At 41.8% G+C, this 19,155-nt stretch overlaps 1 protein-coding gene across 1 annotated transcript in view; it reads left to right on the forward strand.

Annotated features, from left to right (window-relative positions):
- LOC108786708 (putative serine protease K12H4.7) overlaps positions 1-19,155 on the forward strand; it is a 53,541-nt gene that overhangs the window by 4,952 nt on the left and 29,434 nt on the right. The window contains exons 2-5 of the mRNA XM_018556059.1: positions 1,234-1,415; positions 2,463-2,695; positions 6,326-6,461; positions 10,150-10,264. Of these exons, the coding sequence (XP_018411561.1) occupies positions 1,234-1,415; positions 2,463-2,695; positions 6,326-6,461; positions 10,150-10,264 (666 nt within the window). The remainder of the gene's footprint in view (positions 1-1,233; positions 1,416-2,462; positions 2,696-6,325; positions 6,462-10,149; positions 10,265-19,155) is intronic.

Consider the following 19,155-nt stretch of genomic DNA (forward strand, 5'->3'; position numbering starts at 1 on the left):
GAGGAAGAGGGTAAATCTCTCCAACATCAACACAGTGAGAGTAAAAATAAGATTATCAATAAAGATGCACTTTACTAAAAATGGTGTGTAAAAATCATCTAACTACTCAAATTCTGTGATAGCCCCACTACATACTTAAAGTGACACTAAACACAGGAGTTAAATGTTAAAAATGCATTCAAATACCTTGGCTATTAACAAAATATCTTATTTGTGCATCACTCAGATGTAGATTCTCAAATCATCTCTGAATTGGTGCTGACACTGTCCTTCCTTCTGAAGGGCGGCTACTTTTGTTCCCCATGGTTCCTGCGTGTGTTGTAGTAGTCACCGCTCCAAGCTCACTCTTGTGATGGACTACAATCTCATGTTTAGTTTACTAATTTGTATTGAGATTGAATTCAGAGATGATTTGAGGATATACAGTCGAGTGATACAGAATTAAGTTACATTTTTGTTACTAGGGTACTTGAAAGCATTTTCAAGATTTAACTCCTAAGTGTAGTGTCACTTTAAATCGTGTATTGCACACAAATGCTTTTAATCTTGCTATAAGATTTATTTTTTAATTGGACTGACACTTCCCCTTAAGTGTTACTTTAAGACAATACAAACAAAATGGACTTAATAAAACAAACTTGTGCTCAATCAAACCATATAGATAATGCACTAAACAGAATATCGGCGCCAAATTTAGGGTAAATCTCTCAAGAAGGCCCGGATAGCAGTAAAATCTGACAGGGGTTCTGACCTTTTAAACATGCTATCCAAAACGAGAAAAAAAAGGTTGTGTATGTAAATAAGAAGTGAAATCCCACCCACTTCCATTGACCTATACGGCTTTGAAGAGTTACCTACAATCTAGATAAATAATACCCCAGCAGTTGATAAACTGGAAATGATTTCCTCCATTTAGAAGCTAATAACGTTTCCCTCAGCTTTAGGCTGATGTGGTTCATATCATTCTCCTTCCACATTCTGGGTGATGACTTTGTAGTGCATATTGCTAAGCGAAGCCAGAGCAGCAGGGGAAGATCTCACTGCTTGACTCCAGTAAAGCTACAATTAGTTATAACTTGATCAATGTTCCTTCATCAAGCTGTCAGTGCATTTTTAAGCTGGTGGGTTGGTGTATCCTTTTTAAATGCTTTTTTTTTTTGTTAAAAAATTTCTTAAATCAATTTTCTGGCTACATTAATTGTATTGTGTTCTTATGTGTATTTTTTTCCTCAGAGATATTATGTGAACGACTCTTTTACAAAAGATAATGGCCCCATCTTCTTGATGATTGGAGGGGAAGGAACTGCCAATCCAGCTTGGATGACCCAAGGGACATGGATAACATATGCTGAAAAATTGCGAGCCCTTTGTTTCCTGCTGGAGCACAGGTTTTATGGAAAAAGCCACCCAACAGAGTAAGAATGTGGGCATTGCACATGATGCAAACTGTATTTACATACTCAAAGAAAACCTGTCGCAACTAAACCTTCAAAAATCGCCACCTGTACAGAGATTATTAAGCTCATAGATATTTGTCTTTACAACCAAAAAATCAGCCAGTAAACCCTATTTTAGATTAGATGACCCATGCTTTCCTGGCACTGCCATCCTGCTTCTCTGTATCCCCTGACTGTGGGCTGCTTTGGCCTTTCATTTATGTACTCATTGTAGACAATTGAATTTTTGTGTATTGACGGCGACCATACTTGTAACCTAGCAATGATTTTCCCTGTGGCATTTTCAACATACCTCATCATTCCATGCATGCCTCCAATGCTAGACAGTGCCACTACCCTATGTACGCAGGCAAACACAAAATTAAATAAATAAAGCAGACCAGATCAGTAACTTTGCAAGTATGCATCAATAAATTCCTGACATGTCCCAATATACAGAATCAATTCATTAAATAGGATATTTAAAATGGTCCAGCCTAGTGTCCTTTTGCCTAGGTAAAGTCTCTCAGTATCTGCCAGAGGGAAGGAACCTGGGTGAATGTCATCAGTCTTCTGCAGTCAGTCAGAAGCTTTTCTTCAATCACATCTCTCTGTGACCACTTTGTAAATTGCAACTTTGTGGTAATTCAGATGGGGAGCTTTTTCCTTTTGAGACTTGCACAGCCAGGTATCTAAAAGCTACAGTGTATGAACCAAGATTTATATGATTGTGCCGCTTATGGGACAGCATCTTAGACAACCAAGCAGAATGATAATGAAATTGCATAATGCCGGATGAAAGATGGTGCCAGCCTTCTGGAGAGAAGAAAATTTGATGGTATTGTCAGGGTGGAGAACTGTGATCTGTTTAAGAGGTAACAAATACTTCTAACGGGTACACTTACACTTAAATTAGTATACGTACACTTCACATAAAATTATATCTGACACTAGATTCACTTGATGGTAATACTTTCATTTACAATACTTTTTCTGCTAGTCACTTTCACCTTTTTCTTCTTGTAGGAATATGAGTGTGGATAATCTCCGTTACCTAAGCAGTCAGCAAGCTTTGGCAGATCTTGCCCACTTCCAGGTAGTGATGACTGAAAAACTTGGATTAGGTAACAGGAAATGGATTGTATTTGGTGGATCCTATCCTGGGTGTCTTGCGGCATGGTACCGATTAAAGTTTCCTCACTTGGCCCATGCAGCTGTAGCCAGCAGCGCCCCTGTACAAGCCGTGCTGAATTTTTCTGGTAAGAAACTAAATAATTTAATTGTGTTTGTCACAAACTGAAATGTGTGTCCATCGTTCACCACACAGGCTAGATCCCTGGGCATTCCTGAAGTGATCAGTTGGATGACCGCATCAATACACAAGCGTATAGAAATCTTCACCAGCACACCTCCCATGTGGAAAGTTTGTCTTTATTCAAATAAAAACAAAAAGTTCTCACAAACTGATCATTTTAATGCATATTAAAGTTTTGTTATTTTAAGGTTAAGTAAACACAATAGAAAAATACAGCAGGATTCCCAGAAGACATGAACAGTTGGCCTGTAGTGTCATGTTCCAGAAAGAAGGCACTGATGTGGGTGAACGCAGGAAGTCCTTTATGACATTCTTCAGCCATTGTAATTCTGCATTGAGTCCATGAATAAGTGTATTGGGAACACACACATCCGGGAATAGCCAAGATACAATAACGCACAGTACCCACCCATCCTGCAGCACTTATTCCACATTAAGAAAAAACAATATTTCCTCTGCGGAGTCACTTGAGACGTCCCTGGAGTCAACGGTAGGAAAGGGAGATGAGTGTGAGGGAAGATTTTAAAGAGAAAGGGAAGAGAGGAACAGTCCACCAGGAAGGTGTAGTGGGAGTAGTAGGATAAATACAACATGAAAATGAGAGGGTATGAGGAGACTTTCCCAGGGGGATGTACTGTAGATGACCACAACACTAGAGTCATATCTCAGATTAAAACAGACAGGTGTCCTTTTGCAGGTAAGTCTTAGGCTGGGTTCACACCTATGCGTATCGAATATGTGCGTTTGTAGCGCATATCGACCGCGATTTACAGAAAAAAACGCGCATTTCCGAGGGCTACCTGGATGTATCCCAATGGATACGCGCGGCAAATACGCCCCAAAAAAAGCTCCTGTACTTCTTTGGGCGTAGAGCGTTTTGCAGCGCGTTCCTACGCGCTGTAAAGTGCCCAGGTGGGAACCATGCCCATAGGCAATCATTGGTTTTCACATGTTGAGCGTTTTACAGAGCGTAGGAACACGCTGTAAAACGCCCAGGTGTGAACCAGGCCTTAAGGTCCGTTGATTCACCCATTTCCTAAAGTTATCATGAACTATGTAAATTCAGGTTAGGTTGTTGTGTTCAAAAAAATGGTAACAGTGTTCTCAGAGGAAAAGACACTGTGAAAGATGGTTACTAAACAGACCGAGACCTTTTTCTTATGAAAGTATAAACTTTATTTGTTACAAAATCTCATATTCCGCACCTGTTACTCCATTTCTACAAAAAATCTTCATAAAAAAACAACGTTGTCCATAACATCCATACATGCATTCTTCCATACATACTATGCACTCACACAGATTACGGCAATTACTATCTTCAAAATTTCTAAAGGGGAAATTCTCCCAATAAAACTCTTGGACCCTCTCGGTACTTTTTTTCCCTTTTTATTCCCCCTTTTGAGGTGTAAAAAATACAGCAATAAGAGGGGGGGGGGGAGAATCTGAGCTGTAGTTTTACTTTGAGATATAGGTCTGACCTGTTTGTGGCATCTGATGCATAAAAAGTATAATGAAATAGGGACTGTTTGTCTGTAATTGAAGAAAAGGAAGTCTCTATAATCAGTACAATTTGAGGCAAAAACAATCCACTATAATCATATATATATGCTCTGGTCTCAGTATATCAACCCTTTTGATGAGTGAATTCGTTTTAAAGAGTCTCAATTATTTTGTTTTATAAAGTTATTCAAACTTTTCCAGTGCAATGAAGTTCCTCCTGGTGTTGGATCTATTTCAAGGGGGAGACCTGTGTGGGACCCGTGGAGCTTGTATAATGGTCGACCGTACTCAGTTAGCTGTCTCATACCCCTCCTTTTTTCGAATCCAGGAAGTTCGGTTTGTTCAACATTATCACCAGCAATTGATTCATCTGTGGCTTTTCCAGATCCCAGGGTTTTTCTTAATACCTCTGCGAGGTTAGTCCGTTTATTGTCCCCCTTTTTTTTGGGACCGAGGGGTTTCCTTTAGGTAAGCACTATTTTCGGTAACTGGTTCTATAGTTGTTCCGATATCTCAGGATTTTTCGGTACTTCAATACAATCTGTTAGTAACTTCCAGACGTTTGAATTTCACTCATCGTTGTTCAGTAAATAAAGTAATTCCAATGATCCGTAAGGGAGCTGCCGTTTGTGTGGGTGACATAGCATGTGTAACACACTCAAGGGTGGACGCGTTTCGCTTCGCCCATCGGAGCTTCGTCTGCACCTTCTGGAAGGCAGGTGTGAGGCATGCTTAACTAGCCCTTTCACACCTGCTCAATGATTGCATCCAGGATGTATGTTTCAAGAAAGGGTGCTTATGAAAGCTATCTATAAAAAAAAAGACGACCTACCCCAATAAACATAAAGGGATATATATGGTATATCGGAGCTCCAGGGAACAAAACACATTTTTTCTATTAGGTTGTTGTGTTGTTTGTTTTGTTTTTTTGTGTTCAAAAATAGGGCATCTACATACACTCACTAAATACATAGATCAAATATACAGTATGTAGAAAATGTGTGCAAAAAAGTCAGTTTGCACATACAGTATACTGTACTTCTGATCTATATAACAGAAAGTTACCTTTTATAATTGGATGATGACACATTTTAGACCTGTAGATCCTTTGACAAGCCCTGACTTCTGCCCACACTAGTGAACATCACAATGCAGTCCTTTCCTGGCTTTAAGTATCCCCTAGCTTGCAGAAGAGGCACTCCTTCTGGAAGCTGGTTTTGGACTCTGGCAGTTACAGAAGCTGAAATAAAAAAAAAAATCACAGTTGCACAAACTGACAAATCTGAAAACAGATGTTTTTAAAATATATGAGGATACTTCATGTTTCTATATCAAAAGCTTGCACTTTCACTCTATTGAGTAGGTCAGTAAATTGTTTGTTTCTCTTGAACTCTAAAATTTTTAGGCCTCTTTCACGTGGATCACAGCATTAGAGTTTTGCAGTACAGTAAACTGCATTTACTGGACTCCATGTGGATATGTGTCCGTTTACAAGAGATTACCCCCGATCTGTTCCATTGAAACAGAACGCTGTACCATTTTGTTTTTTTTATTTCGGACCTGCCCAGAGCCGGAGGTAACCGGTTGTAAACGGGCTTGATCGTTCACACAAGGCTGCTCATAGACTTGCAATGGGCATTTGATCGGGTCCGCCTGAAAAACTGACAGGCGGACCGATCGGAGCCGTCGTGTGAAAAAATATTTTAGGTCTTTTAGATCCCAGTTGGGGAAATTTCCCACCTGTCATGAGGACGGGATGAGTACTTTTTCCAATAAGGGCATAAACAGCAAAGACCTGTGTAGTAATTGTCACGTAAATTTGTTTTGTTTCAATTAGATATTTTTATTCGAATTTTGTTAAATCTGGACATTTGGATGCATCTGAATTTTCGAGTCCAAAAATCGAAAGACATGAAAGTCCGAATTTAACTGAAATGAAACTGAACTTTTACTTTTGTGTGGTTACATGTCTAGTTTTTACTCTTTCTCACTGTATACAAAACACAAACAAAGACGTTTTGGCTGGAGTTCTACTTCCTAACTGAACTTACATTCCATCGTTGTTTTGTAGAATACCTAGATGTGGTGCAGTCCTCATTGGCTAGAAATCACTCGGGTTGCCCCAAGATGATGAAAGTGGCTTCAGATACATTGATAGAGCTGCTGCTCTACAAAGAAAACTACGAGAAAATCACACGTGACTTCAAGTAAGTGGCTTTTATACAATTTTGATTGTTACTCTCATTGGTTAGATTAATGAATGAACCGCTTTAAATCTGCCATTTACAATATTGTAAGAAAACTATCATTTTAAATTGTTCCCCTGCTAGTAATTGCCAGGTGGCAGGCGCCTGTGTTCAAATTTGAAATCTGTGATGCAGTTTGAGCATTCCCTGCTCGGCTTCACATATGTTGCTAGTCAGTAGCTGTGGACCATTCTGGGATGCACACAGATCCATAATTTAAAGCGAAGGATACTGGAATGCACATTAATGACTTCTCTCATTGCAAGAAAACTGATGTGGTAATGAGTTGTGTTTTAATAATTTCTGCAGCTTCTAATTTCTCCTACTCTTTCAAAACAGCCCTGATTGGGAAAATATCTTCCTATTCACAAGGGGCAAAAAACACAGAACCCCCATACCAATATTGTCCTCAGCGCTCTTCTGTCCCTGCTAGGAAGGGGACTGAGCTTAATTGCATTACCGTACGTTTTATTACTTGGTTTATTGATATTTTTTTTTCTAATTTATTATAGGATTTTCTAGTTGGAAGCATCTTGTACCTAGCCCTCTAACTAAAAGGGGGAACCAGGTGAAATGGGTAGGATGTTTTGTGAGGAGCCTGATTTTTGTTGTGTAGTTCTTTCCTAACTGCTCCTCATATCCCCTCTAGCGTATTAAGGTCTCAGCGCTTTCTGCTATCCAACTTTGCAATTCTAGGACTTATGCATTGGAAAGCCTGGTATTATTGACATCGGCAAAATTACTTGCAAGTGACCCATCGACTTGCTTGTGCTTCTGGTCAGGGTAACTGGCCAAGCATAGATAATCTGCTGCACAGCTTACAGTATATAAAGTCACTTATTTTATCTGATAAATATTTGGCCCATAAAGCTAATTGGCTAAAAAACCTGACCTGCACTTAAAGACAAAATTCCTTTTTGCATCATGGATAAGAGCTTAATTTTGTTGTTTGAATTAAAGCAGCAGTTCTCAACCTGTGGGTCGCAACCCAAAAGTGGGTTGCAACCCACTGTTGAGTGGGTCACAGCGTCTACTTCTGCTGCGCTAGGTGACACTGCTGCTCTAGGAGGGGGCTGAGGAGCCTGTCAGTCAGTGGGAGGACAGCAGACGCTGTGAATATGAAAGTGCCGCTGCAGTGACATAGTGACCGGGAAGTGTGTACAGCAGGACTTTTCTATTCACAGCCGCTACTGTTCTCCTGCCTCCCTTACAATGTGGGCTCTGCAAAAGGCGGGAGTCTTGGCAGTGCTGGGGCTGAGAAGGCTGCATGGGGACAAAGCAGGCAAGCAGCGGGCTTGCATTCTTGTGAGTGTGCTTCTATTTTTAGTCAGGGGTCCAGTGCCTTGCTAATTCTGGAGTCCAGTGCTCCGTTGGGGGTCACCACAACTTGGCAAATGTTACCAAGGGGTTCCAGCCCTAGAAGGGTTGAGAACAACTGTATTAAAGGGTCATGAGGTTTGGTATGTATAAAATGCTGCAATATTCTCTAATTAGTACACGTGATAAAGTGTGGCCTAAAATGTAAATTTTGAGATGGCATCGTGTCTCCTTCTTTCTATGCTGGTACACTTTATTAGTAGATTCAGTGTATCCACCATCTCTGGCACCCTAGGCAGTGACCTATGTGGCCATTTGGTAATTCTGTCCCTGCCTGAGAGATACAGAAAAATCCAGTGTGAGTTACTTCATGTTCTGCATACAGGCTGTAAAGTGGACCTAGTGCCTTTTGGGCAGTGTTGCAGAACTCCATATCGCACCATGAATCCCTAGGTAGACAATTTTTCCTCTCTAAGCTCTCAAGGTGGACCCTAAAACAAAACTTGCATCAGGCAGTTTACTGGTCCCAAAGTTCATAAGTTATTTTCACCACAGATGCTTTTTGGGCTATATTCTCATCAAACCATAAGAAACTACTAATTCTGTCAGGTGGCAGACCATTTCCTGAGGTTACATGACAAGAAGGGTTTTTTAGACTGTCATAGTGTGGTCTAATCTTAACATGTAGGGGTGGAGAGCTTAAGGAGCCCACATAACTTTGACTTCCACTGTTCATCTGAAGGTGTTCACAAAACATTGTTGCAGACTGCTTGAGTGAATGTGCACAAGTAGGGTGGGTTTCTATCCAGTGATGTTGACTATCTATCAACAGATTTGCTTCAGACAATGGCAAGTCCCTCTTTTATTCCCCCAGTCCCATTGATCAGCCCAATGGAATGAATGGCATGTCCCGGTCAAAGTAAAGGATATCCAGAGACACCTTTGACTTTTTCCCAGGGTCCTAACGAAAGGTAATCTCAAACAGGTGTAGGAGTATTAGTAATTCTATAGCGCAAACGATATGCTTTCCAAATGATCTTCAGGAGTGAACTGCAGGATTTTCTTCAGGATGGTCTTAAGAATCTAAAGCTTAAAATATAACTGTACATTCAGAGAAAGTTAAAGGTATCCTTTTTTGCTTGTGCCACTGACCCTCACTTCTCTGCCCCAGTTGTATTAATCAGCAGTAGAGGCATCCCAGAAATCTTCAGAGTCTCAAGACAAAATCTTGCTTTCCCCGGCTACACCTGCACAATTGATCCTCTTAGACTTCTATGGGGCCATCTCCTGAGATATAATTTCTCAGTAGCACAGTGAGCATTCACCTATGTCTAAGCCTTGTAACAAACACGTAAGTGTGTTAAATAGAAAGGCAGTGCTTGAGCCAATTGCACCAGAAAACATCATGTTATAGCAATGCCAATCACACACATTATAATTAATACAATGATGAAAAAAAGCAATCATCTATACGTATTATTAGTGTAGCGATAACTCCCCACAAGGAGCCGCTGTTTGCCCGGTCCTCATCTAGTCAATCTAGGGGTTGATTTCCAGCCGCACCCATTAGCACTAACCGCCCATAAATTGATGTCCACTTCAGTGGTATGATGCTAATTGAACAGTTTATTGAACATATTCTGTGGGAGAGAGGGTATAGGGGTTTTGAATGTCTAAGGTGACCATTAGCAACTCCAGACTCACCAGACTTTGCTATAACGGTGATGCAGATCCACAATCCAGGAAAGGAACACTGACCCTGTTCTGAAGCCCACATAAATCCAGGGCACTTCAAGAGCCTGCACTGTTCCTGGTTCTTTCCATCTCTCAGACCTCCTCGATGTTGGAGGCCTCAGGGAAACCTCTTTCCCCAGTTCATCCAATGCCCACCCCCAGGCCTCTGCCTAGCCTGAGGGGCAGGCTGAACGGGACCCAGCCTTAATCCATGGCTGGGCCAGGCAAGAGAGAGAACACATGGCAGCTCCCACCCATATATGTACACTATCCCAGCAGGCACCACTGGCTGAAACAAGCCCAGTGGTTGGCTGCTGTACTGTACACTTATTACAGTGTCTCCTATTGGCTGTCCCCGAATATGACAGTCTCACTCACCCAGGGGGGTACAGACAAGGTTAGACACCTGGGATTAACCATGTAATTGCTACTACAAATCCAGCCCTGGCTATCACTAAATGCATGGTAGTCACATCACAAAAGGTGATGGGCGCTACATTAGTACATGTCTTCCTTTTTTTAGCCATGTATTTGTTCTACATTTCAGAGCCCTAACTTCTGTTTTGTATATCTGAGTTTTTTGTTTTCCCTCCCAAAGCCTGTGTAAACCACTGGAGATCAACTCAAAAATGGACTTGGCCTTTCTCCTTGATACCATAGCTGAATACATTATGGATATTGTTCAGTATAACAATGACAACCGAGAGTTTGAGGTAAGAGGCTCATTAGACAGCTCTTTATTTAATCAAGAGATGATATTTGTTCAAGCGTAACAGCACATTCCGTTATAAAAATGCAATGTGAATGTATATTTACCTTTTGATATATATGCTGTTTGGAAAAAGAGAACAATTGGGCCTGTAGTGCAAAACAAAGTCTGCCCACGCCACAGTAGATCAGGCAACTAATCCAACTGTGGCTTTTATCCAAACAATGATGTCATTCTAAATTCTAACACTTGCTGATGTGTAACCTTTAGCAGCTCACTAACTGCATGTCCAATGGTGTTCTGGTTTTTGTATTAATATAATATATAATATATTGTGAAATTTTGAATTGGGGATAGTGTCCCATGTCCTATACCTGTTTCTTTAGTGACTGATCTCTTAAAGTATCTAAACCCAAAACAAAATTTTGCATCTTACCTTTCCTTAACCTCTTGCCGTCCGCCCGTTGTAAAAAAACGGACGGACGGCACTGCTGCATCTGCGGGTTGCCGTCTCCAGACGTCAATTTTTTTCTGCTCGCGCGCGCCCCCTAGCGAGCACGCACGGGCAGAAAAGACCCGATCAATGCACACCGGGTGTTTCACATATAGGCGAATTTTTTTTTTTTTACAGGGTTTCTTTTTTCACCTTCATTTTCATCTGGTGATTCTGGCACTAACACATTTCCTGTCCTAGGTTGACCACACTATTTCATTGTACTTTATCTATGGGTGAGAAACCTTGTCAATACAGGAGAAAAAGTCTTGAGACTACAGAACACCTTCACTTCCCCTCATCTCTATAACCTAGGGGTAGGTGTTCATGTTCTGTAGTCCACAGAATGGCCAGGGCTGATGACAATGCAGCAAATGCAGAGTACACAGGAAGTTATCAGCAAACTGGATTTTTGGCAGGCTTAATAGGCACACTTTTTTTTTTACACTTGTTGAATAGATTTAACAGAACTCTTTCAATGGTATAATTAACAGGTAGAAAAGGAGCAAAAAGAGAAGTTCATTGTTGGGGTTTATAAATTCAGGCAGATTGCATTGTAAAGGGGTGCTAAGTATAGCATTGTCTACTCCAGTGTTTCTCAACCTTTTTTGGCTGTAATGTAAAAGTAAAGGTAAAAAATGAAATGTAGTTCTTCCCCCTCCCCCCTTCCCTTCCCAAAATCAATACCAAACCCTTTCGTAAACAGGGGTCTGTTATGGATTTTAAAGTGGAACTCCTGGGGAAAAAAAAAAAAATGACTGAGTTTCCTCCTTCACATCAGAGTCCCCGCTTTAGCAAACATTTAAAAGCACAAATCCTGATAAAGCCAGAAGACACCCCAAGGTGTCACAGGACCCTGTTTGAAAAAGGCTGGACTACTTCGGAGATGTTCGTGACATGGATTAAAAAACTAACTACTGTATATTACTTTTGACTTATTTTTAAAAATTGCTTTGTTACTGTCCTGCAAGTGATGGAAAGAAAGCATAGCTAGCTGTACTGTAAAATGAAGATGGCTCATCGGGTACTATTTTTTTTTTTTTCTCATGCGAAACCCATGGGTGGGCTTATATTTTATGGAGATATTTACAAATGAGTACAGTTCTCCCTCTACCACCTGTGCCAGTTGAGTCTTCCCTATACTTCCTGTTACCTTGACAATAGCAGCCGACATTAGAAATCTGGCCTTTTGTATGGAACTTCTCCCTGACATTGCATATATTTTAGGCTTTTACCTTATTAACCATGCACATAATGAAGAGTCCATGTTATCACAAGTTGGTAGCATACATGCATCGTGCATTATTTATGTTGACTCTTGCTTGATCCTACTGAAGAGGAGCATTTTTTTTTTTTTGCAGAGACTGTTTCTTGTTCACCTCTTTGCATAGCATGCTTCTGGGACAATACATTAGAGGGTACAGATGTTCCCGACTTTCGTCTGGGACTTTACTAGAACAATTCTTACGGTATCTCTCTCATGGATCTGAATAAATTGTTAAAAGGAGTAAAAATGCAGCTGTGTGTACTCTTCACAGGTTGGCATTCTGAGCAAACACACAGAAGACCACTAATGCTACAAAAAAGAATTACAGGGCTGTTACATTAGGATGAAAACCTGTCATAAAATAAATATGGATGTTGACAACCTGCTTGTGAACATGCTTGTTGCTCTGTTATAATTTGGATCACTAACTTGGAATACATATACAGATCAGGCATGCTGACGTCACTTGCAGCATACTAGTTCCAGGTCAGTGATTCAGAAGGTAATGAAGACCGCGGGACAAGCAGCTGCTAGCATTTTCAGTAGTTGGTCAGCAATGTCTGACTTTTGCATCACAAATGAGGATTGCATTTTCTGCTGGTGCCTCTAGATGTCCTCTGCATCCGGTAAAATTTTCCTTCTGAAGGTCTGTTATGCTGGAAAACCCTATATAATTTGATCTTTATTTAAAGCATACCTTGTACTCAAAACCTTAAACTCCAATGGATCACCTGTGTTTTAGGCCCCCTACCCCACACTATGAATAATCAGTATGTCTGAACTAAAAAAAACGTAACCCATGGCAATAAAAAGTAAAAATTACTTACCTTAGGCCACATTTACACAGGCAGTCACATACATGCATTTACAGGACACTTCTGTGACTAACTAGGAGTGCAGAGAGAGAGAGCACGCAGAGGCGAATAACACAGGACCAGACGTGAGGGGTGTTTGGATTATAAGCTCATTTGGGCAGGATCTTCCTCTCCTACTGTTTCTGTAGGTAAATGATGCTTGTCAATGTTTCTTGCTTGTCTTGTCTAAACGATTGTACAACTCTGCGGAATATGTTGGCACTATAAAAAATAATTATTATAATTTTTAGTGGGGCATTCTAGGATACAAAGTAAAAGTGTGGAGGCCAGGGTTATGTCCTGGGGATTGCAGGAGATAAGAGGGTAAAGCCATAACGTAGGCAATGGGGCACAGGAAAGAGCAAGTCCAGAGTCGCAGTGGTAGTAATCCAGAATCAGAGGTGCAGCAAGAGTTACGAGCAAGGGCACAACAAGTCCCAGCAGACCTTTGCAGCACACGGCAGGGCGGAGCAACAGATCTGGAAATGCACCGCGGGGAGGGACAACAGATCCCAGCAGACCTCAGCAGTACACGGCAGGAAGGAACAACAGATCTCAGCAGTAAAGGCGGGGAGGGACAACAGATCCCAGCAGACCTCAGCAGGGCCATGTTTAATATTAACTGGGCCCTGGGCAAGATTTGCTGATCCACAGACAGGGAGGTGCAGGCCCGAAAGGGGATGGATGGGGGAGTATACAAGCTGTTGCTGGGCCACTTTGGTGGGAACCCAGATATGTGTACTGGGACATCGGCAGATTATCTCAGGGCCCAAGTGTAAAAACCAGCAGGACAGAGGAAGGAGGCAGGGGCAGCAGGGAGAGCACTGTGCTTCTGCTCCTTGTACAGCCCAGAAGATTTGCAGATGACCCCTTTTGATCTGCTAGCTCTGTGCCAGAGGTCAAAGCCCAGGCTGCTGTAGCCGGGGGGAGGCTAGGAGGCAGGATGGGCAAACCCACAAGGAGCTGGGGAGGATTGGGGAGCAGAGAGAGGGGCTCAGGGCTGCAAGGAGCCCTCTTCTCCACAACTTCTAAAAACATACAGTTGTGTGAAAAAGTGTTGGCCCCTTCCTGATTTTTTTCATTGTTTTGCACGTTTGTCACACTTTAATGTTTCAGATCATCAAACAAATTTTAAATATTAATCAAAGATAACGCAAGTAAACACAACATGCAGTTTTTAAAGGAAGGTTTTTATTAAGGGAAAACAAAATCCAAACCCACATGGCACTGTGTGAAAAAGTGTTTGCCCCCTAAACCTAATAACTGGTTGGGCCACCCTTAGCAGCAAGAACTGCAATCAAGCGTTTGTGATAACTTGCAATGAGTCTGTTACAGCGCTGTGCAGGAATTTTGGTCCACTCATCTTTGCAGAATTGTTGTAATTCAGCCACATTGGAAGATTTTCAACATGAACTGCCTTTTTAAGGTCATGCCACAGCATCTCAATGGGATTCAGGTCAGGACTTTGACTAGGCTACTCCAAATTCTTCATTTTGTTTTTCTTCAGCCATTCAGAGGTGGACTTGCTGGTGTGTTTTGGATCATTGTGCTGCTGCAGAACCCAAGTTCGCTTCAGCTTGAGGTCACGAACAGATGGCCGAACATTATCCTTCAGGATTTTTTGGTAGACAGCAGAATTCATGGTTCCATTTATCACAGCAAGTCTTCCAGATCCTGAAGCAGCAAAACAGCCCCAGACCATCACACTACCACCACCATATTTTACTGTTGGTATGATGTTCTTTTTCTGAAATGCGGTGTTACTCTTACGCCAGATGTAATGGGACACACACCTTCCAAAAAGTTCAACTTTTGTCTCGTCAGTCCACAGAGTATTTTCCCAAAAGTCTTGGGGATCATCAAGATGTTTTCTGGCATAACGGAGACAAGCTTTTATGTTCTTTTTGCTCAGCAGCGGTTTTCGTCTTGGAACTCTGCCATGCAGGCCATTTTTGCCCAGTCTCTTTCTTATGGTGGAGTCATGAACACTGACCTGAACTGAGGCAAGTGAGGCCTGCAGTTCTTTGGATGTTGTTGTGGGGTCTTTTGTGACCTCTTGGATGAGTCGTCGCTGCGCTCTTGGGGTAATTTTGGTTGGCCGCCCACTCCTGGGAAGGTTCACCACTGTTCCATGTTTTCGCCATTTGTGGATAATGGCTCTCACTGTGGTTCGCTGGAGTCCCAAAGCTTTAGAAATGGCTTTATAACCTTTTCCAGACTGATGGATCTCAATTATTTTCTTTCTCATTTGCTCCTGGATTTCTATGGATTTCGTCATGATGTGTAGCTTTTGAGGATGTTTTGGTCTACTTCACTTTGTCAGTCAAGTCTTATTTAAGTGATTTCTTGATAGCGAACAGGTGTGGCAGTAATCGGGCCTGGGTGTGGCTAGAGAAATTTAACTCTGGTATGATAAACCAGAGTTAAGTTATGTTTTAACGGGGGGCAAACACTTTTTCACACAGGGTCATGTGGGTTTGGATTTTGATTTCCCTTAATAATAAAAACTGCATGTTGTGTTTTTTTTACTTGTGTTACCTTTGACTAATATTTAAATTTGTACATTCCAGGGGCAGATTACATGCTCTGAATGTGTGTAAACTCATGTCATTTCATGTAGATGTAGGTATATTTAAATGCAGTAGAAAGTTGATCCGGGAAGTATAAAGTTTGTTACAGCCTTCCCAGATCAATTTCTCTGTATTTAAATAAAAAAACACATAAGGCTCATGTGAATGTGGTCTTAAAGGAGAACTATGGGGTCAGTGTTTTTCCCCATAGTTCTCCTTAGGGTAACGGGAGGACACAAATTAGCTACAGCTCGCGGTATACTGAGACGCCGCAGCCGGAGCGGATCCCGACTTAGACGACGGGATCCGCCCAGCTGCGTGAGTGACAGCTGGCTCTGCCTATCTAGAGGCAGAGCCAGCTGTACCCGCCCCCTCCCCCATCCGTTCCGCCAGTCAGCGCTGGCAGATCGGAGCGGGGAGAGAGGAATTCAGCCCCTCCCCCTGTCATGGCAGAGAGCCGTGACCGGTTCGAGAGGTGAGCGAACCTGGTATGTGTTCGCTCACCTCCCGATCTACTGAGCTGACCTGTGACAGTCTCACAGTTGTCACAGGTCGGCTAGAACTATGGGGTGAGTGAATTACACCCATCCCCCTAGTGTAGTAATACCCCACTATATGCTGTGTTTTGGGTCATGGGAGTATGTTATTATATGTCCTCCTGTGACCCTAAGGAAAACTATGAGAGGAAAAAAAGATTGCCCCTTTAGTTCTCCTTTTAACTCTGGTGCATCTTTCTAGGCGCCAGTGACGCCATTCAGCCTTCTTGGAAACCTGAGGATACCAAATCTCAAGAGAATACACTCCAAATTAATTGATAACCAATGTAATATGTTTCACATAAAAAAACTGCTAAACCTACACTGTTTTGTGTCATGAGGATACTGCAGTTCCTTTGTTATCATACCTGTAGGTTAGTTTTCATTTAGCAGACAAATGTATCCAGAGTCTGGTAGGATTCCCGCAGGTAATGCCTGTTTCCTATAATTTCCTGATCATAGTTAATAGCCGGTTTATTAACTGTAATGCATTACTGTTTTTCCAATACAGCATGTTTAATAATTTAAATCATGTTCTCATTGGTGTCCAAGGCTAAACCAGTGTTACAAAGCGGGTTATACCTAATGTCCTTTATGCTGTTCAACTATAGTCACACAAAGCTGAATTACAGTATTATTAAACTCTCTTCTTTTCAGTAATCCAGATCTAACAAAAATACATTGCCTAGTTAAGTATTTGCCCAAGCACTTCCAGTCATCATGTTATCAAACAGCTGTTTCCAAATCTCTCAGCTTTGCTTCCCTGAGCTTCCTGTGCAGTACAAGATCACAAGGGACAGATCGATCTCCAGCATCTGTTAATCTATTAGCATGGAAAAGGGAAAAATGAAGAGAGGGGAGCAAGGGGCAGGGAGTGGCATGCTTTGCTTACTGTGCCTGATTGTATATGAAGACTTGCACAGCTTATTAGCACACACACAAAGGTGGCTCCATAGGACTCTGCAAGGGAAATTAGCCACCCTAAAACATATCAGGGCCAGTGCTCAGGGAATCAGCTGATTCTGCAGGAAACTAGAACTTTTAAACATGAAGGAGCAGCATCCTGTGGTATTCTGCATAGCTGACTTTTATTATAATGTATTGCTGGGACTTGTAGTCCCGCATAGCTGGTAGTATTCTACGTTGTTGTATGATTATACAGCAATGCAGAATAGCACCAACTATGTAGGACTAAAAGTCCCAGCAATGCATTATATTTTTAGGTAGGGATACACCACTGCCAATACTGGGCATTTTCACGAGTACTCACACTCGTGAAAATGCTCCGATACTAAATGCAGATACCGGTCTTCTGTCGAACGCCTGATGAAGGGGACCCTGCAAGGCTTGCCAATGAGATACAGCTATTGGCAATAAAATATTTTGCTTTTTCAACTTGGTGACCATTTTTCTACTGTCGAGAATGCAGAGGTAGTCAAATTTGCCGACCTCAGCATCTGCGCTTGCGCACAGACCAATATTATTGAGGAAACCGGGATTTATTCACAATGTAAGCGCAGATACTGAATCATTTACTGCCATGGATGGCATATTATTAACGGTCACAATTAACCATTAAACAAGCGGCTGCCTAAGGTCCTGCGCTTGCTGGGGACCTCGGCAGCCTTCCTGTTAACCATGCGGTGCCATGGCAGTGGGGGTTGGGGGCCTTCATGGTTTCTTGCACCGGGGCCCTGAAGGTTCTAGTTACGCCTCTGCTAGGGTAACTTTATTCTTTTTAATATTTTTAGATCTACATGTGTAAAGAGATGATCCTAAACCTAAACTTTTGCCTCCAAGAAATTGGAATGTAATAAAACTGTACCAACAATCTATTTAAAAAAAAAAAAAAAAGTAGCATACACTGCACGTAATAGAAAGCAGAGAGGAATTAGACCCTGTATGTATTAGCGAAGCTTGAGCATCACGGGTAGTATTTAGGTATAAGGAAGCGTGTGTAATAGAGTTGGACAGACAGACATGACAAGGAGCATGTGAATCTGCATGTATAAAAGGTAGGGTGAAGAACAGAGGGGAGTGAGGCTGATAACTCCAGCATGTGTGAACAACTCGGACAAACAAAAAGATACCTTATCGCACTCCATACCGGAGAAAAACCCCAAAAATCTCCAGCATCTGTTAATCTATTAGCATGGAAAAGGGAAAAATGAAGAGAGGGGAGCAAGGGGCAGGGAGTGGCATGCTTTGCTTACTGTGCCTGATTGTATATGAAGACTTGCACAGCTTATTAGCACACACACAAAGGTGGCTCCATAGGACTCTGCAAGGGAAATTAGCCACCCTAAAACATATCAGGGCCAGTGCTCAGGGAATCAGCTGATTCTGCAGGAAACTAGAACTTTTAAACATGAAGGAGCAGCATCCTGTGGTATTCTGCATAGCTGACTTTTATTATAATGTATTGCTGGGACTTGTAGTCCCGCATAGCTGGTAGTATTCTACGTTGTTGTATGATTATACAGCAATGCAGAATAGCACCAACTATGTAGGACTAAAAGTCCCAGCAATGCATTATATTTTTAGGTAGGGATACACCACTGCCAATACTGGGCATTTTCACGAGTACTCACACTCGTGAAAATGCTCCGATACTAAATGCAGATACCGGTCTTCTGTCGAACGCCTGATGAAGGGGACCCTGCAAGGCTTGCCAATGAGATACAGCTATTGGCAATAAAATATTTTGCTTTTTCAACTTGGTGACCATTTTTCTACTGTCGAGAATGCAGAGGTAGTCAAATTTGCCGACCTCAGCATCTGCGCTTGCGCACAGACCAATATTATTGAGGAAACCGGGATTTATTCACAATGTAAGCGCAGATACTGAATCATTTACTGCCATGGATGGCATATTATTAACGGTCACAATTAACCATTAAACAAGCGGCTGCCTAAGGTCCTGCGCTTGCTGGGGACCTCGGCAGCCTTCCTGTTAACCATGCGGCGCCATGGCAGTGGGGGTTGGGGGCCTTAATGGTTTCTTGCACCGGGGCCCTGAAGGTTCTAGTTACGCCTCTGCTAGGGTAACTTTATTCTTTTTAATATTTTTAGATCTACATGTGTAAAGAGATGATCCTAAACCTAAACTTTTGCCTCCAAGAAATTGGAATGTAATAAAACTGTACCAACAATCTATTTAAAAAAAAAAAAAAAA

Source organism: Nanorana parkeri, unplaced genomic scaffold (assembly GCF_000935625.1).
Source record: "Nanorana parkeri isolate BGI_ZX_2015 unplaced genomic scaffold, ASM93562v1 scaffold223, whole genome shotgun sequence".
Lineage (NCBI taxonomy): Eukaryota > Metazoa > Chordata > Amphibia > Anura > Dicroglossidae > Nanorana > Nanorana parkeri.